Below are 15,728 nucleotides of genomic sequence, written 5' to 3' on the forward strand. Positions count from 1 at the left end.
CGGCTCACGACCGATGGCATACAGCATCTCCGAGGTAGTGTGAAGTGGGGAAACATCATCAATATGGGCTTTCGGAGCCAAAGGCCCACTCGTGTACCGTTGGTGACTGTACGACAGGCCGGCCGGTGTGGCCGCGCGCTTCTAGGCGCTTCAGTCTGGAACCGCGCGACCGCTACAGTCGCAGGTTCGAATCGTGCCTCAGGGATGGATGTGTGTGATTTCCTTAGGTTACTTAGGTTTAAGTAGTTCTAGGGGACGGATGACCACAGATGTTAAGTCCCATAGTACTCAGAGCCATTTGAACCATTTTTGAACCCGACATAAAAGTTTTCTGGGTTTGGTACCGCGTCATAATGTGAAAACTATTGCTGCTATAGAAAAACCGACGTTTCGGCCACGATTGCAGCGGCCTTCTTCTGGGTCTAATGGTGCGTTATAGCTATGCAGTGTCCTTCATATTTTGTTGTTAGTGTTCACTGCGCATGCCATTACGTCATAATTTAAAAAAAAAGGTAGTTAGTTTCATTGGTCACTTAAGGAAGAAGGAGCGGGAACTTTATTCTAATAGGTAATTGCGGTGGAGGGAGAACGTGACCTCTGTTGTCTATTGGCTCTTGTTATGTACCACGATTGGTGGCCACCGTCGAATGAGAAGTTGGCTGCTGTTTACCAACTGCTGGACGTCGGCCGCGCGGCGGCAGTTACTCGCCGGTGGTGCTCGTGCCTCGTGTTGACAGTGCGGTCTGTTGGGCTCTGATTGCTGGCAGCCAAGATGGGGCAAGCCTGAGTCCATCCTCCCTGTTCATGTTGTTAGGGTGTTTAAGTATTTCGATGGCCTCTCTGATTTTGCGTTTCGTCATAATTGGCTGCTTGGCCAACACACAGGCTTCACTGAATTTTATTTCTTTTCCGCAGTCATGGTGATGTTCTGCCACTGAGGATTTGTTGTGTTACCCTAGACGAATATAACCGCTCGTGCTCCCGAATGCGCGTTGCTATTGGCCTACCAGTCTCGCCGATGTATGCCTCTCCACATTCGCATTCCACCTTGTAAACGCCTGCAGTGTGTAATGCATCCACCTTGTCCTTGGTGGGGGCTAGCACGTCCTGGACCACTATAGAAGACAGGCTGCCCCTCAACGCGGCGAAGGTGTTTGCCTATTCGGTCAGTAACGTTTTTCACATAGGGTAAGCGTACTGTTGGCTGCAGTTTGTCTATTTCCTGTTTATCTTTCTTGCTTGTGTTCGTCGACAAGGCTGTGTTTATCGACTTATGGCTGTAGCCATTGGCTAGAAACATTGTGCGTAACCTTTTAAGTTCAGGTGCGATGTTTTGAACATCACTTAGGTGCTGTGCACGGATTGCCAAAGAGCAATCTTCTGCGCTGGGTGGTGGTAGGATTGGGCGTGCAGGTACCTGTCAGTATGTGTAGGCTTACGATATAATCTGTGCCCCAGTGTTCCCTCCGTTCTCCTGTACACTTCGACGTCTAGAAGTGGGATAGCACCATTCCTTTCTACTTCCAGCGTGAATTCTATCTTCCCGTGCATATTGTTCAAATATTCGTGGAACTTGTGTAGCTCCGTTCCACCATGAGGTCATATAGCGAACGTGTCGTCCACGTATCTAAACGTGGGCGTAAAGAAGCTGAACCGAGGGCCGTTGCTTCAAAGGCTTGAATGAATGAATGACTAACCCCGTGCCTTGCCACGGTTCGCGAAGCTCCCCCCCCCCCCCCCCCCCCTTCGTCGGAGGTTGAGTTCTCCCTGGGGCATTGGTGTGTGTCTTGTCCCTAGCGCAAGTTAGTTTCAGTTAGATTAAGGAGTGTGTAGGCCTAAGGACCGAAGACCTCAGCAGTTTGGTCTCAGATTCCAAATTTTCTTCTTCTCAATAAAACCAAATAAGTCTCGAGAGCCACAACAACATCCTCGTCTATTTTCGCGGTTGGTGACTGAACGCAGCTCGCACACGGTCCGTGATGTGGGAGTGCGCGCGGAGCGTCACGGCAGGGACACAGTCGAAGGACTGTCTGAACACGGCGCCCTATGAGGAAACCGGCCTTGAGAGAGTCGCGCGGCGGCCCAGAGATGCGACTCGACCTCACCGTATGATGAGCTGGTGGTGGCGGACGTTGTCTTCCAGCAGGCGGTTCTCCGGCGCGGCGGCGAATTCGCGGTCGACGGCGTGTCGTTCGTCGTGGAGGGCCGCCTCCTTGGGGGGCCGCCGCCAGCCCACGACGGCCACGTTGTCGCGCAGGATGGCGAGCTCGGCGGCGAGGTGCAGCATGAGCGCGAAGTAGCAGATGTTGAGGCAGAGCGAGATCTGCGGCGCGAGCAGCAGGCTCAGCGCCTGGCCCGCGTACACCGCCTCGTAGTAGGGCGACGCCGTCGCGTCGAACGGCAGCCACGCGGGCAGCGGCAGCCGGCGGTCGGCGCCCGAGATCAGCGGCTGCACCGACCACGCCAGCGCCGCCGCCACCGCGTTCACCTGCCGGCACGAGGCGAAAGCACGTCTGTGTCTGACACCCGGGATAGCGCCAACAGTTGCTTAACAGTGGTGGGGATTATTGCTACAGTCGATCACAAGAAGTGCTTTAGGTTTACATTCATTGTTGTGTTATAGCGATTGTTGTAACTGGAGGTGTAGCAGCTCAATAATCGCCACCGCAGTCAACCGGTAAACAGTGTGACGAGTTTAAGCATACTGACAGAATGTAAAAAAAGGGGAAATAGACAGATGAGGAAAGAAGGAAGTTGCTTGAGAATTAATACAGTGAATTTAGTTGGGGAACTATGCGAAAGGTCAATCAGTGAAACTTGTAATGGTACTTGAATTACGTAACCATTACGACACCTCACCTGAACCTCTCGATACCAGCAATACTACTGTGTTTCTGTAAAGTAGTTAACATATTTCTGAGAGGTACTTTGATACATCGATGTGTTTATATTGCAATGATGTTATTCGTATGTGTATTCTTTCTTTTGTTACTACGATCTTTGATGTACTTGTAACTCTTGGTTTTTGGGCGCGTAAGCAGTTAGTTGTTAGAGAGTAGGACCTTTAGAGAGTCAAGTCTTGGACGTCATGTTGGAAAGACGCATATTGTCGTCAGCCTATAAAACGTGAACTTTAACAAAAATGGTTCAAATGGCTCTGAGCATTATGGGACTTAACTTCTAAGGTCATCAGTCCCCTAGAACTTAGAACTACTTAAACCTAACTAACCTAAGGACATCACACACATCCATGCTCGAGGCAGGATTCGAACCTGCGACCGTAGCAGTCGCGCGGTTCCGGACTGCGCGCCTAGAACCGCGAGACCACCGCGGCCGGCGAACTTTAACAGTGGGGTTGATATCAACAACCATGTCACCCGGTCGTGAAAGCGTTTTCAAGTATGTTTTGTATCGTGATGTTCTTTGTGTTACGTGCCATTGCAACAAAAGCAATAAAAAAGAAGTGTAACTTAAATTCGGAGTGCTGATTACTTTTTTACATCACCATTGTCCCGCAAAAGTGTAACCTTCAAGAATGTTTTGTGAAACACATCTATAAAACTTTTGAATATCGCATAATGAGACCTAGGCCTCTTCGCATCCGAGCTTGGAATCATCACCACCCAAATTTTCGACGATTGAGCCATGATTTTACAAGACCAACGTGGGAAACACGAAAAGATGAGTGCCTAGTTTATTCATTATTACATGAAATGAATTTATTAACTGTGCTCTAATGACACCTGCCACATAATAACTTTGTTGTTGCCCGAAAATGCAGTATTTAGCAGCGTGAGCAACACCACAATCATTATTAAATTTTGATCTTTGTTGTGGTAGGGTTGTTAGAAACTGGAGGTGTGGTCGTGGAAATTCCAGATCAAGAAGTTTCTGACAGCAGCGAGTTGGATGAAAATGAACAGGGTATGTATTGATTTTTATTACTTTTTGCAGATATTTTGGAATATGTAAGGATGTCTGTCTCGGTAGATGAGTGTCTTGTGTTCTAGTGTTCGGTTCTGCACTCACATTTTTATAGATATTCAAGCAACAAGAAAGCCGAAGCACAAATTGATCACCTTGAAAAAGACATGGCGGCCCATCAGGTATGATATGGAAGAGAGATTCTTACGTAAACCAGAGGATGTGGTCTGCTGTTAACGTAATGAGGACCCCATAAGGAGCTAGGCTGGGGATAAAACCTGACACAACAGGTAAAGCTTTTCTCATGAACCTTGATGATAACATCTTGGATAACATTTTGATGTATCCGAACCATAAGCTAGGCAGTCTTTGGGGAATCATCTGAAGATATTTTCGTGAAAAATTCGAAAGCATTTTAAACGGAAGAAATTGTGTCAGCAATTGGAATTGTTTTGAACTGTGGAGTCCATAGACACAACAAGGACAGTTTATGTTCATACAGTTCTCCGTCCTGTTTCTCTAAAAAAGGTTACTCCAGGAACGGTCCGGTTTGCCTGTAGTGATGATGTCACTTTAGTCAGTAACGTGCCTAAGAATGGAAAGGTTGTTGCATTATTGTCAACTCAACATCACGACATGAATGTGCGGAACAGAAGCCAGACATCATCCTGTTCTACAACTGTACAATGTCTGGAGTGGATACATTCCATAAGCGTGCAAGAATGCACAGCTGTCGTCGAGCAATTGTAGTATATAATTCGTATGTTGTACTTGAAGATACACACAAGTTATGGGCAAAGAATCACCTGACAAAGAGTTCTGGAAGAAGGCAGTACCTGAAAAATCTAGCTCAGGAACTTTGCGATCTCAACATGAAAAGACACACTCAAAATGCTGTAGGCCTACACTCAAAATAAACTACAGCGTTATCGGCTGTTGTCTATGAGTGTAACCAATCCAAGGTGCTGTAAGCAGAGGAAAGAAACATCATTACAGAGCTTTGACAGAAAGTGACACATGCAGCTGTGCATAATCTGCCAAAGAAAGGACGCTGTTAGTTATGTGCCAGAAGCAAATACCGTAATTACATACCTCTTGGAATAGGTATATCTCCACTGCACACATCAAGAACGAAGAAGTAGTTCATATGTAAAGTGTTCTGAGTGTGAATTTGAGTAACACTTGTAATTGTAAAATTAATATAAATAAATGTAAAATCATTTTTTTATAATTTATTTAAACATTTTTATAAGGAATTCTTTTATAAAAACAAGTCCCAGTAACCCTCACTCAGTAATAATAATCAACATTTGTAACTTCTAGTTTACCAAAAATAATGAAATGCGCAAGTCATATGATTTATCTTAGAGAAAGTTTAATGGTAGAGGGATCAATCGCTGACTCCTCCTATGGGCGTTGGCCAGTGCAACATAGAGCAATGGTATGCAACTGTTAAAGAAATTATAGAGGTTCGAGTGAAGAAGGCCGCAGTCAGAAGGATCGTTTCGTGCTTCGCAGATTGCTTTACTACGGGTTTCTGCCGAGATTCATTACAAGCGGTGGCAGAGTGGTTGAGGCATCCAGTGGCCTCCTGCGTGTGAATGCGGGACGTGCACAATGTTGACGGAGTGCGGCGTGACCGAGAGGTGGCGTAACGCCACTGCTCAGTAGGCGACGTCCCATGGATTCTGCAGCTAAGGCGGCGACGGTCGAGCCGTGACCGATGTCCGTTAGGGAATTCAATATTCCGATGTCCGTGGCCTGGTGGCAACAGCTGACACAGCGACCGCCACCCACTGCTGTAGCGTGGTGCCTGCCCTGCTACACTGAGGCGACAAAGGTCATGGGATAGCGACATGCACGTATACAGATGGCGGTAGTATCATCTACAAGGTACAAAAAGGCAGTGTATGGGCCGAGCTGTCATTTGTGCCCCGGAGATTCACGCGAAGAAGTTTCCGATGTGATTATGGCTACACGGAGAGAATTAAGACTTTGATCATGGAATGGTGGTTGGTGCTAGACACTTGGAACATTTCACTTCGGAAATCGTTAGGGAATTCAATATTCCGAGATTCACGGGGTCAAGAGTGCGTCGAGTATTCCGAATTTTAGGCAGTACCTCTCAGTACGGACAATGCAGTGGCCGACGGCGATCACTTAACGACCGAGAGCAGCAACGTTTGCATAAAGTTGTCGGTGCTAACAGACCTGCACCACTGCGTGAAATAACCGCAGAAATCAATGTGGGACATACGACGAATGTATCCTAAAGGACGGTGTGGCGAAAATTTGGCGTTCACTAGTCATGACACCAGTCGACCGACGCGAATGCCTTTGCTAACAGCACGACATCGCCTGCAGCATCTCTCCTGGACTCTTGACCACATCGGTTGGACCCTGGACGTCATGCAAGTTGTGGCAGTTTTTCACGTATGGTATTCTTTATGACGTCATATCTCCAGAATTATGTGGTATACGATGATATTATATGCAGTTACATTCAATGGTGTACGAGCATACGGTCTGCAAAATGCGTCGCCAATTCAGTTAGAACGACGAGCGGAAAAGTAGGAAGCGATTGACTTTTCTCCTTTCATAATATTGTCGGGGTTCTTAGCGAGAAAAAATTTCGTAAAGCTTTGAAGTTATGTGTGAAGTTTGTTACAAGTCACTAAGTGCTCTCATATTCAAATAGTGGATGAATGTAGGCTGAGAATACACGTGTTGGTGCCTGACAGTAACGTAAATGTGTACTAAGCTTGGCTGAAACCAGTCCAGTGTATAGAAGGATATGTGGAACATAGACACACACACACACACACACACACACACACACATATATATATATATATATATATATATATATATATATATATATATATATATATATATATATATATATATATATATATAGGGGGGTCCATTGATCGTGACTGGGCCAAATATCTCACGAAATAAGCGTCAAACGAAAAAACTACAAAGAACGAAACTTGACTAGCTTGAAGGGGGAAACCAGATGGCGCTATGGTTGGCCCGCTAGATGGCGCTGTCATAGGTCAAACGGATATCAACTGCGTTTTTTTAAATAGGAACCCCCATTTTTTATTACATATTCGTCTAGTACGTAAAGAAATATGAATGTATTCTGTGTATGAGTTCTGGGTAAACTGTAACATTGTCTGGCAGCAGAAGACAAAATATTTTAGTACAAAACTCAAACTGATGCAGACATTTTGATTAAATTGGTGAACAGTAATATAAATGAAAATTCTTTTCAGTGAACAGATGGTACTTTTCCAGTTGTATTTACATTGCATAGAATACACTAAATTAAGCAAAGATGGGGTTTTAGGAGCTGCAAGTGCAAAAAACATACGAGAATAATAACGCTGCCGATAGCGGCAAATTTTATAGAAAATTGTAATCATATTTATATTAAGTAGACATTATGTATGTGAGTCTATCTGTCTGTCTGTGACTGTGTCTGTGAGTGTTTGATAATTTAGGCTGCTGTTCAAAACAGAAATGATTCTGTTTGCTTTGGTGATTGTATATTTCAGGCACTTCAAGTATGTACAGTAATTCGACTTTCTATTGTATATGTAGAATGCCGATACTGTGCTATTAACGTGGTCTAAAAGTTAACAGATCCAGCCACACACCTGTAGTTGTACTCCCTATCAGCTAAAGTGTATATCTGTCTTATATTAGTTGTAGACATAATCAGTTTGCTACCTCAGCCATTTCTTAGGTATATCCTGGAACAGATGTAAGTTTAATGATCAATAAATATAAATAAATACAAGCCACACTACTAAATACATTTCCGCATCATCACCTTTACAATCAGGATTCCCTCATCACCACTTTTGTGTACCGTGCGCCCCGATAGCTGAGTGATCAGTGCGATGGAGTGCCATGCAAAGGGGTCTGGGTTCGATTCCCGGCTGGCTTGAAGATTTTCTCCGTTCAAAGACTGGTTGTTGTGTTGTAATCATCATCATCTCATATCCATCGACACACAAGTCGCCAAAGCGGCGTCAACTCAAAAGACTTGCACCGCACGACCGGTCTACCGATGGAAGGCCCTAGCCACACTACATTTCCATTTTACTTATGTGTACCAAATACTGCACATAGTTTTATTACAGACAAATTGCCAAATTGCAGGAGACATTAAAAAACGAAGACTGAAATTTTATGGTCACGATCAGAGACGCCCAACAATGACGCTTCCACACAAGATTACGACATATATTGGAAAATTAAAGAATTTACCATTCTAAAAACAAGTAAAAATGCATCTCTAGAAGCAGTGAAAGTAGTAGACAGGAATGTGTTCAGTCAAAACAAAAACTGTTTGCTAGGACAGCGAGAGAATGAGATTCCAAAGAAAATAGGAACTAGTTGGCTGAAGAAAGAAAGTAGAGGACAGAGAGATGAGAGCCATAGGGAAGATCAGTAGAATGAGCCTGAAAGCATTGCCTGATTCAACAGGTTTAATCCCCAAATTAATCAGAATCCACAACCAAACTTTGAGAGGTTGTCTAGGTTGGCTCTGAGCACTATGGGACTTTTAGGTTGTTTGGGTGTATCTTCTGAGTACCATCAAAGGCAAATAAATAAATAAATAAATAAATAAATAAAGCGACGCACCACGAAGCAATTATCGGAATGATACTGAAATCACTGGAAATGATGTACATATACAGACAAACAAATTACTACACTTTCAGAAAAATTGGATGATTTAATCAAGAAAAAGAGCTTTACAATTGAGCAAGTATGGTCCTTATGCAAGCTGTTACTTGGATTGGCGTTTACTGAGAGGTTTGCTGCATGTCCTCCTAATGGATACAGTGCAAAATTCTGTCCAAATGGAGCGTTAGATCGTTGGTTTAGCAAGCACGAAGAAAGCAGTAGGATCTCTTGCTGAAATGTAAGCCCAGAACTGCTTTCCGTGAAATGCAACAAAATGATGTACAGAATATCGTCGACGTACTGATAAGCTGTAAGGTTGCCGCAGATGACAGGCAAAGGGGTCCTGCTATGGAAAGAAATGGCACCCCTGACCATCACTGACATCACAGAACCGTATGGCGGGATCACGAAGTGTGGGTGCCACTGCTGTCGTTGGCATCTCGAAACACGTCTTTACCCTCGGATCTCATTGACTAGAGTAGAACAGTCCTCAGCGATGAGTCCCTCTTCGGACTGAGCCCCGATGATCAGCGAGGGCGTGTCTGGAGACGCTCCATACAGCGGTGGGATACCAAACCTGACTGTCGCCTGCTATACGGCCTGACAGCCAGGAGTGATGGGCTGGGACGCCATTTCATTTTCTAGCAGGACCACTTTAGTGCCATCAGCGGCACCCTTACAGCACAGCAGTACATCACAGTATTCTACACCCCATTTTGTTCCCTTCGTGCCAAGCCATCCTGGGCTTTCATTTCAGCAAGATAATGCCCGCCCGCACACGGAGAGAGTTCTTTGTCTTCGTGCTTGCTAAGCCCTACCTTGGCCAGAAAGGTCACTCGGTCTCTCCCCAACTGAGAACGTTTGGAGCATTGTGGGCACGGCCCTCCAACCACCTCGAGATTTTGACATCTATCGCGGCAATTGGACATGATTTGCCTCGACATCCTTCAGGAGGACATCCATCAACGCTGTCAATCAATGCCAAGCCGAATAACTACTTTCATGGGGGCGAGAGGTGGATCAACGCATTACTGACTTGCTCAGTTTGCGAATCTCTTTCTCTTGGAAAGACGACGGACCAATCCCACGTCCGGCCATTCTGGTTTAGGTTGTCCGTGATTTCCCTAAATCACTCCAGGCAAATGCCGGGATGGTTCCTTTGAAAGAGCACGGCCGACTTCCTTCCCTGTCCTTCGCCGGCGCCGGCCGCGGTGGTCTCGCGGTTCTAGGCGCGCAGTCCGGAACCGTGCGACTGCTACGGTCGCAGGTTCGAATCCTGCCTCGAGCATGGATGTGTGTGATGTCCTTAGGTTAGTTAGGTTTAAGTAGTTCTAAGTTCTAGGGGACTGATGACCTTAGAAGTTAAGTCCCATAGTGCTCAGAGCCATTTGAACCATTTTGAACCTTCGCCGGCCGCGGTGGCCGTGCGGTTCTGGCGCTGCAGTCCGGAACCGCGGGACCGCTACGGTCGCAGGTTCGAATCCTGCCTCGGGCATGGGTGTGTGTGATGTCCTTAGGTTAGTTACGTTTAAGTAGTTCTAAGTTCTAGGGGACTTATGACCTAAGATGTTGAGTCCCATAGTGCTCAGAGCCATTTGAACCATTTGAACTTCCCTATCCTTCCCTAATCCAATGAGACCGATGACCTCACTGTCTCGTCCCCCAAACAACCCCACCCCCTCTTTCTCTTGAATAAATCATCCAATTTTTCTGCTATTGTAATAATTTGTTTGTTTGCACACATAAATCTACGGATTTCCGGTGAATTCAGATTATTCCTTCGTGGTGCGTCATGTTCTTCGTCTTAGAGCATATCTGGATGCAAGAGACCCACGGGTCCGGGGGCTCATTACAGAGTTATTTATTACATTCCGTTTGGTTTCTTGCGCCAGTTAGCTTTGTATCTGTGTTGCTGCAGAATTAGTGCGTAACAGTGAAAATGTTGACGGTTACGCTGTGTGTCTTGAGTCCTTTTACTTGCGATACCTGCTGTTGACGACAGGTACGTCCTCCTTACTCATTCCCCTCAAGTCTGCATTCAGTACTGCTCTGTTCTGTCAAGGGTTTTGTTTTTTCCGATAATGTTAGTTGTGCGTCAACACTGACACACAGTAGTTTTTATATTTTTCCTGATGAAGAGTTGGCCGACGTGCACCTCGTCTGTGTGTTCACTGAATGCAATGGAAGAGCGGCACAACGACGCTGTTCCCGAAGCGACGGTAACGGCATCACTGTGCGCTGTGTCGCCTCTGCAGTGTTTCGCCTCTGGGTTGTTGCATTACTCTGTGTTGTGTGGTGTACGTTTTGGTTACTGAATACCACAGGATTCTTCGCTGTTGCGAAGCTATTTTCACAGAACGTAAGGTACGATTGGGCGCGAAATGAAAACCGCAGTGAAAACCCGCCAAACTTTTGCATAGATGTGCCGGGCAGTGGCTCTAGCGTGTCAAATCACGCCGCTCTTTTCAGTTCTGAGCGGGCAATGAGCACGTGAAGACGCCTAGAAAATAGCGCTTCCCGAGAAGTGTGAGAGCCTGCTGAGAGATTTTCACTGATGTTATGAAGCGCATATGACATAACTGCTATGTGTTTCCTCCCACATGAGACAATTCTCGGGCGCTCTTGCAGGGGCAATGAAGATGCTCTTGCAGCGTTTTCGATGGGAATTGTTTGATCCTTCACAATACAGCCTGTAATTGGCTCCACCTGAGTTTCATCTCTTGGTCACATGAACCACTGGCTATAAAAATAACATTTTGGCACAGACAGTGATCTGTAGACTAGTGTGAGCAGCGACTATATAGAGAAGTAACTTGAAGGTGTAGCTATTTGTTGCAAATAAAACATTATCGATTTTCACAGTGGTTTCTATTTCACTACCGATCGGACCTTACTTTTCGTGGTATTCTGAGTCATATTCTTGGCATCTTATACAAACTCTCCTCTCTCTCTCTCTCTCTCACTCTCTCTCTCTCTCTCTCTCTGTCACACACACACACACACACACACACATTGTAAGATGGCAACAACTATGCCCCTTACATGAAGTCATTAAAGATCACCTAACTCACATTGAGCGAACAGTAGGGCTGAACAAAAATGATTTGCAAGGCACAATGCATCTTGTAGAGGGTATAGTATGGACGTATTGGAATAATTAATGTCAGGTGATGGTTTTAAAGTAATTAACATGGCATGAAAATGCGTCGATTTACTGGAGGCTAGTTTATCCCAGGGAAGTAAACAGAGTTGACCGCGGCATGCGGCTGGGGAGTGGCGAAGGGAAGCGACAACAGGCAGCTTAGGGCCGCTCAAGCTCTTAGAAAGCGGTAACGGGGCGCGGCCTCCAGCTGCCTTAAGATAAGTGACAGTGAGTAGGTGGTTGACCCCATGCTGGTGTATCGGGAAGCAGACGGAGAACTTGTACGCCTGTTGATAAATGTCCGTCTTCCCGTTTTCAGTGAAGCATGCGAGTAAGCCGCGCAAAGCTATGGTGGAGCGGTCAACAGAGGCCAAAATATGTGTGTTCGTGACTATAGCAACTTCACGCTGAATTCACGGTCCGCAGAGTCTGAAGTAAATTAGGTGAAGAGCGACAGAATGAAATACGCCGGCCTCCGATGGGAACGTAGGACTGAGGAATTTGAAGTACTTTCCTGGGAGTCAGAATTCCGAAAAAATTGGTGTTTTGTGTAGACGCTAACCTTCATGGATGGCCTGGTAGGAGCTAAATTCCAGAAGTTGAGAGGAAGGGAAATTTTGTTGGAATTTGTTCACGTCCTAGAGCAGGCATTGGTCAGCGCTGGGAAGCGACGCATAATTAACGCGACTGGCGCTGCAATTGGCGTAAGTGATTTTGCTGGAGGGGAAACCGAGGTGAAGAGCGGACTGGCAGAAGTCCCCGTAGAGGTCTTCCATTCCGAGTTTGCCTAGAGTGCGGACGTGGCGTTCTTTACTCAGCTTGCCTGAGAAAGAGTGAGCATCTCTGCAGTGTAGGACTTAGCAAATGGGACGATTGAGCTTGGAGATAGGAAGTTTTGGTTCAGCTATGTACTGAGCAAGGTAGCTAGGAGTGAATAGACGAGCGCAGCCTTGCAGCACCACGAGGTCGGCCGACGTCCGCACAACGACACCGCTCCGCCATGCTGTATTCGGTGATATTGCGCCCGCTCCGGCCACTGATTAATTTGTTGGAACACGTTGGCAAAGTTTCCACGAGAGTTTCATGGGCCGTGTATTGTAGAATTCTTCTCGCACTTCGCATTACGCCTGGGTCAGTCGATAGGAATTGCTTTTGATTTATCGCGCTTTACTCCACGCAAACGCAATTTATTACCACTGCCTGTTAGGAGAGTCACGTAATGTGATGATTGAAGGTCGTGAGTTAAAATAAATCTGTGCTAATCGACTGCATCTGTTTTCAATCAAGTAGTTGAAATCCCAAGGCACTTTCTTAATTAATATTATGTTCAACATTTGCATCTGGTGTTCAATAGCTGAATATAACATCAATGTGTACCCCCTTTAATTAAAAGGGATCAATTCTGAATCAATGAGTGTCAACACTGCCACCGTAGTTCAATCAGTTCAATCAGGAGTCACAGGGCCTTATTACTTTCTTTGCATTATGCGACATTCGGGCAGTTTTGCACTCTCTGTTGATCTGTTAGTCAATTACCTGGGGTGAACACACACCAAAACCAGATAAGTGACGGGTGGAGTGTTACAACACACACACACACACACAAACTAACATGAACTCAACTTAATACCTTAACCCTGGGTTACATACCACTCGTTAAATTTACGATTCTAATACGGTATAAAACAGAAAATTCTGCAGTTAATCTGGTACGGAGATCCAATAAATGTAATTAATTAATGTATAACCTGTAGATTATGTCTTCCGCTGACTAAATTTTTGGAGTAGTAATAATTACCGTACTGGTCATTTTTTTTAATCTTATGGGACTTAACTGCTAAAGTCATCAGTCCCTAAGCTTACACACTACATCATCATCATCATCATCATCATCATTTAAGACTGATTATGCCTTTCGTTAAGTCTGGAGCATAGCCCCCTTATAAAATTCCTCCATGCTCCCCTATTCAGTGCTAACATTGGTGCCTCTTCTGATGTTAAACCTATTACTTCAAAATAATTCTTAACCGAATCCAGGTACCTTCTTCTTGGTCTAGCGCGACTCCTCTTACCCTCTTCTGCTGAACCCATGAGTCTCTTGGGTAACCTTGCTTCTCCCATGCGTGTAACATGACCCCACCATCTAAGCCTGTTCGCCCTGACTGCTACATCTATAGAGTTCATTCCCAGTTTTTCTTTGATTTCCTCATTGTGGACACCCTCCTGCCATTGTTCCCATCTACTAGTACCTGCAATCATCCTAGCTACTTTCATATCCGTAACCTCAACCTTGTTGATAAGGTAACCTGAATCCACCCAGCTTTCGCTCCCATACAACAAAGTTGGTCGAAAGATTGAACGGTGCACAGATAGCTTAGTCTTGGTACTGACTTCCTTCTTGCAGAAGAGAGTAGATCGTAGCTGAGCGCTCACTGCATTAGCTTTGCTACACCTCGCTTCCAGTTCTTTCACTATGTTGCCATCCTGTGAGAATATGCATCCTAAGTACTTGAAACCGCCCACCTGTTCTAACTTTGTTCCTCCTATTTGGCACTTAATCTGTTTATATTTCTTTCCCATTGACATTACTTTCGTTTTGGAGATGCTAATCTTCATACCATAGTCCTTACATTTCTGATCTAGCTCTGAAATATTACTTTGGAAACTTTCAATCGAATCTGCCATCACAACTAAGTCATCCGCATATGCAAGACTGCTTATTTTGTGTTCACATATCTTAATCTCACCCAGCCAGTCTGTTGTTTTCAACATACGATCCATAAATAATATGAACAACAGTGGAGACAGGTTGCAGCCTTGTCTTACCCCCGAAACCACTCTGAACCATGAACTCAATTTACTGTCAACTCTAATTGCTGCCTGACTATCCATGTAAAGACCTTTAATTGCTTGCAAAAGTTTGCCTCCTATTCCATAATCTCGTAGAACAGACAATAACTTCCTCCTAGGAACCCGGTCATATGCCTTTTCTAGATCTATAAAGCATAGATACAATTCCCTGTTCCACTCATAACACTTCTCCATTATTTGCCGCAAGCTAAATATCTGGTCCTGACAACCCCTAAGAGGCCTAAACCCACACTGATTTTCATCCAATTGGTCCTCAACTAATACTCGCACTTTCCTTTCAACAATACCTGAGAAGATTTTACCCACAACGCTGATTAAAGAGATACCTCTGTAGTTGTTACAATCTTTTCTGTTTCCATATTTAAAGATTGGTGTGATTACTGCTTTTGTCCAATCTGATGGAACCTGTCCCGACTCCCAGGCCATTTCAATTATCCTGTGTAGCCATTTAAGACCTGACATTCCACTGTATTTCATGAGTTCCGACATAATTTCATCCACCCCAGCTGCTTTATTGCACTGCAATCTATTGACCATTTTCTCCACTTCCTCAAATGTGATCCTATTTCCATCATCATTCCTATCCCATTCTACCTCTAAATCTGAAACATTACTGATCGTATTTTCATCTACATTGAGCAACTCTTCAAAATATTCCCTCCGTCTGCCCAAGGCATCCACAGGATTCACCAGCAGTTTTCCTGACCTGTCCAAAATACTTGTCATTTCCTTCTTACCTCCCTTTCGAAGACTGCTAATTACACTCCAGAATGGTTTTCCAGCAGCTTGACCCATATTCTCCAACCTGTTTCCAAAGTCTTCCCAAGATTTCTTCTCGGATGCTGCAATTATCTGTTTGGCTTTGTTTCTTTCTTCAACATAACTTTCTCTGTCTACCTGAGTTCAAGTATGTAGCCATTTTTGATACGCCTTCTTTTTCCTTTTACAGGCTGCCTTGACTGTGTAATTCCACCAAGCTGTTTGCTTCATCCTACTTTTACGCACTACTGTTCCAAGACATTCTTTAGCCACTTCTAGTACTGTGTCCCTGTACCTTGTCCATTCCTTTTCCAATGACTGTAATTGA

General features: G+C 45.0%; 1 protein-coding gene across 1 annotated transcript in view; it reads right to left on the reverse strand.

Annotated features, from left to right (window-relative positions):
• The window catches only part of LOC126263560 (putative odorant receptor 71a), a 92,176-nt gene that overhangs the window by 67,403 nt on the left and 9,045 nt on the right, over window positions 1–15,728 (reverse strand). Inside the window, exon 2 of the mRNA XM_049960653.1 lies at window positions 2,106–2,488. Within this exon, the coding sequence (XP_049816610.1) occupies window positions 2,106–2,488 (383 nt within the window). The remainder of the gene's footprint in view (window positions 1–2,105; window positions 2,489–15,728) is intronic.

The sequence above is a fragment of the Schistocerca nitens genome, chromosome 6 (genome assembly GCF_023898315.1).
Source record: "Schistocerca nitens isolate TAMUIC-IGC-003100 chromosome 6, iqSchNite1.1, whole genome shotgun sequence".
NCBI lineage: Eukaryota > Metazoa > Arthropoda > Insecta > Orthoptera > Acrididae > Schistocerca > Schistocerca nitens.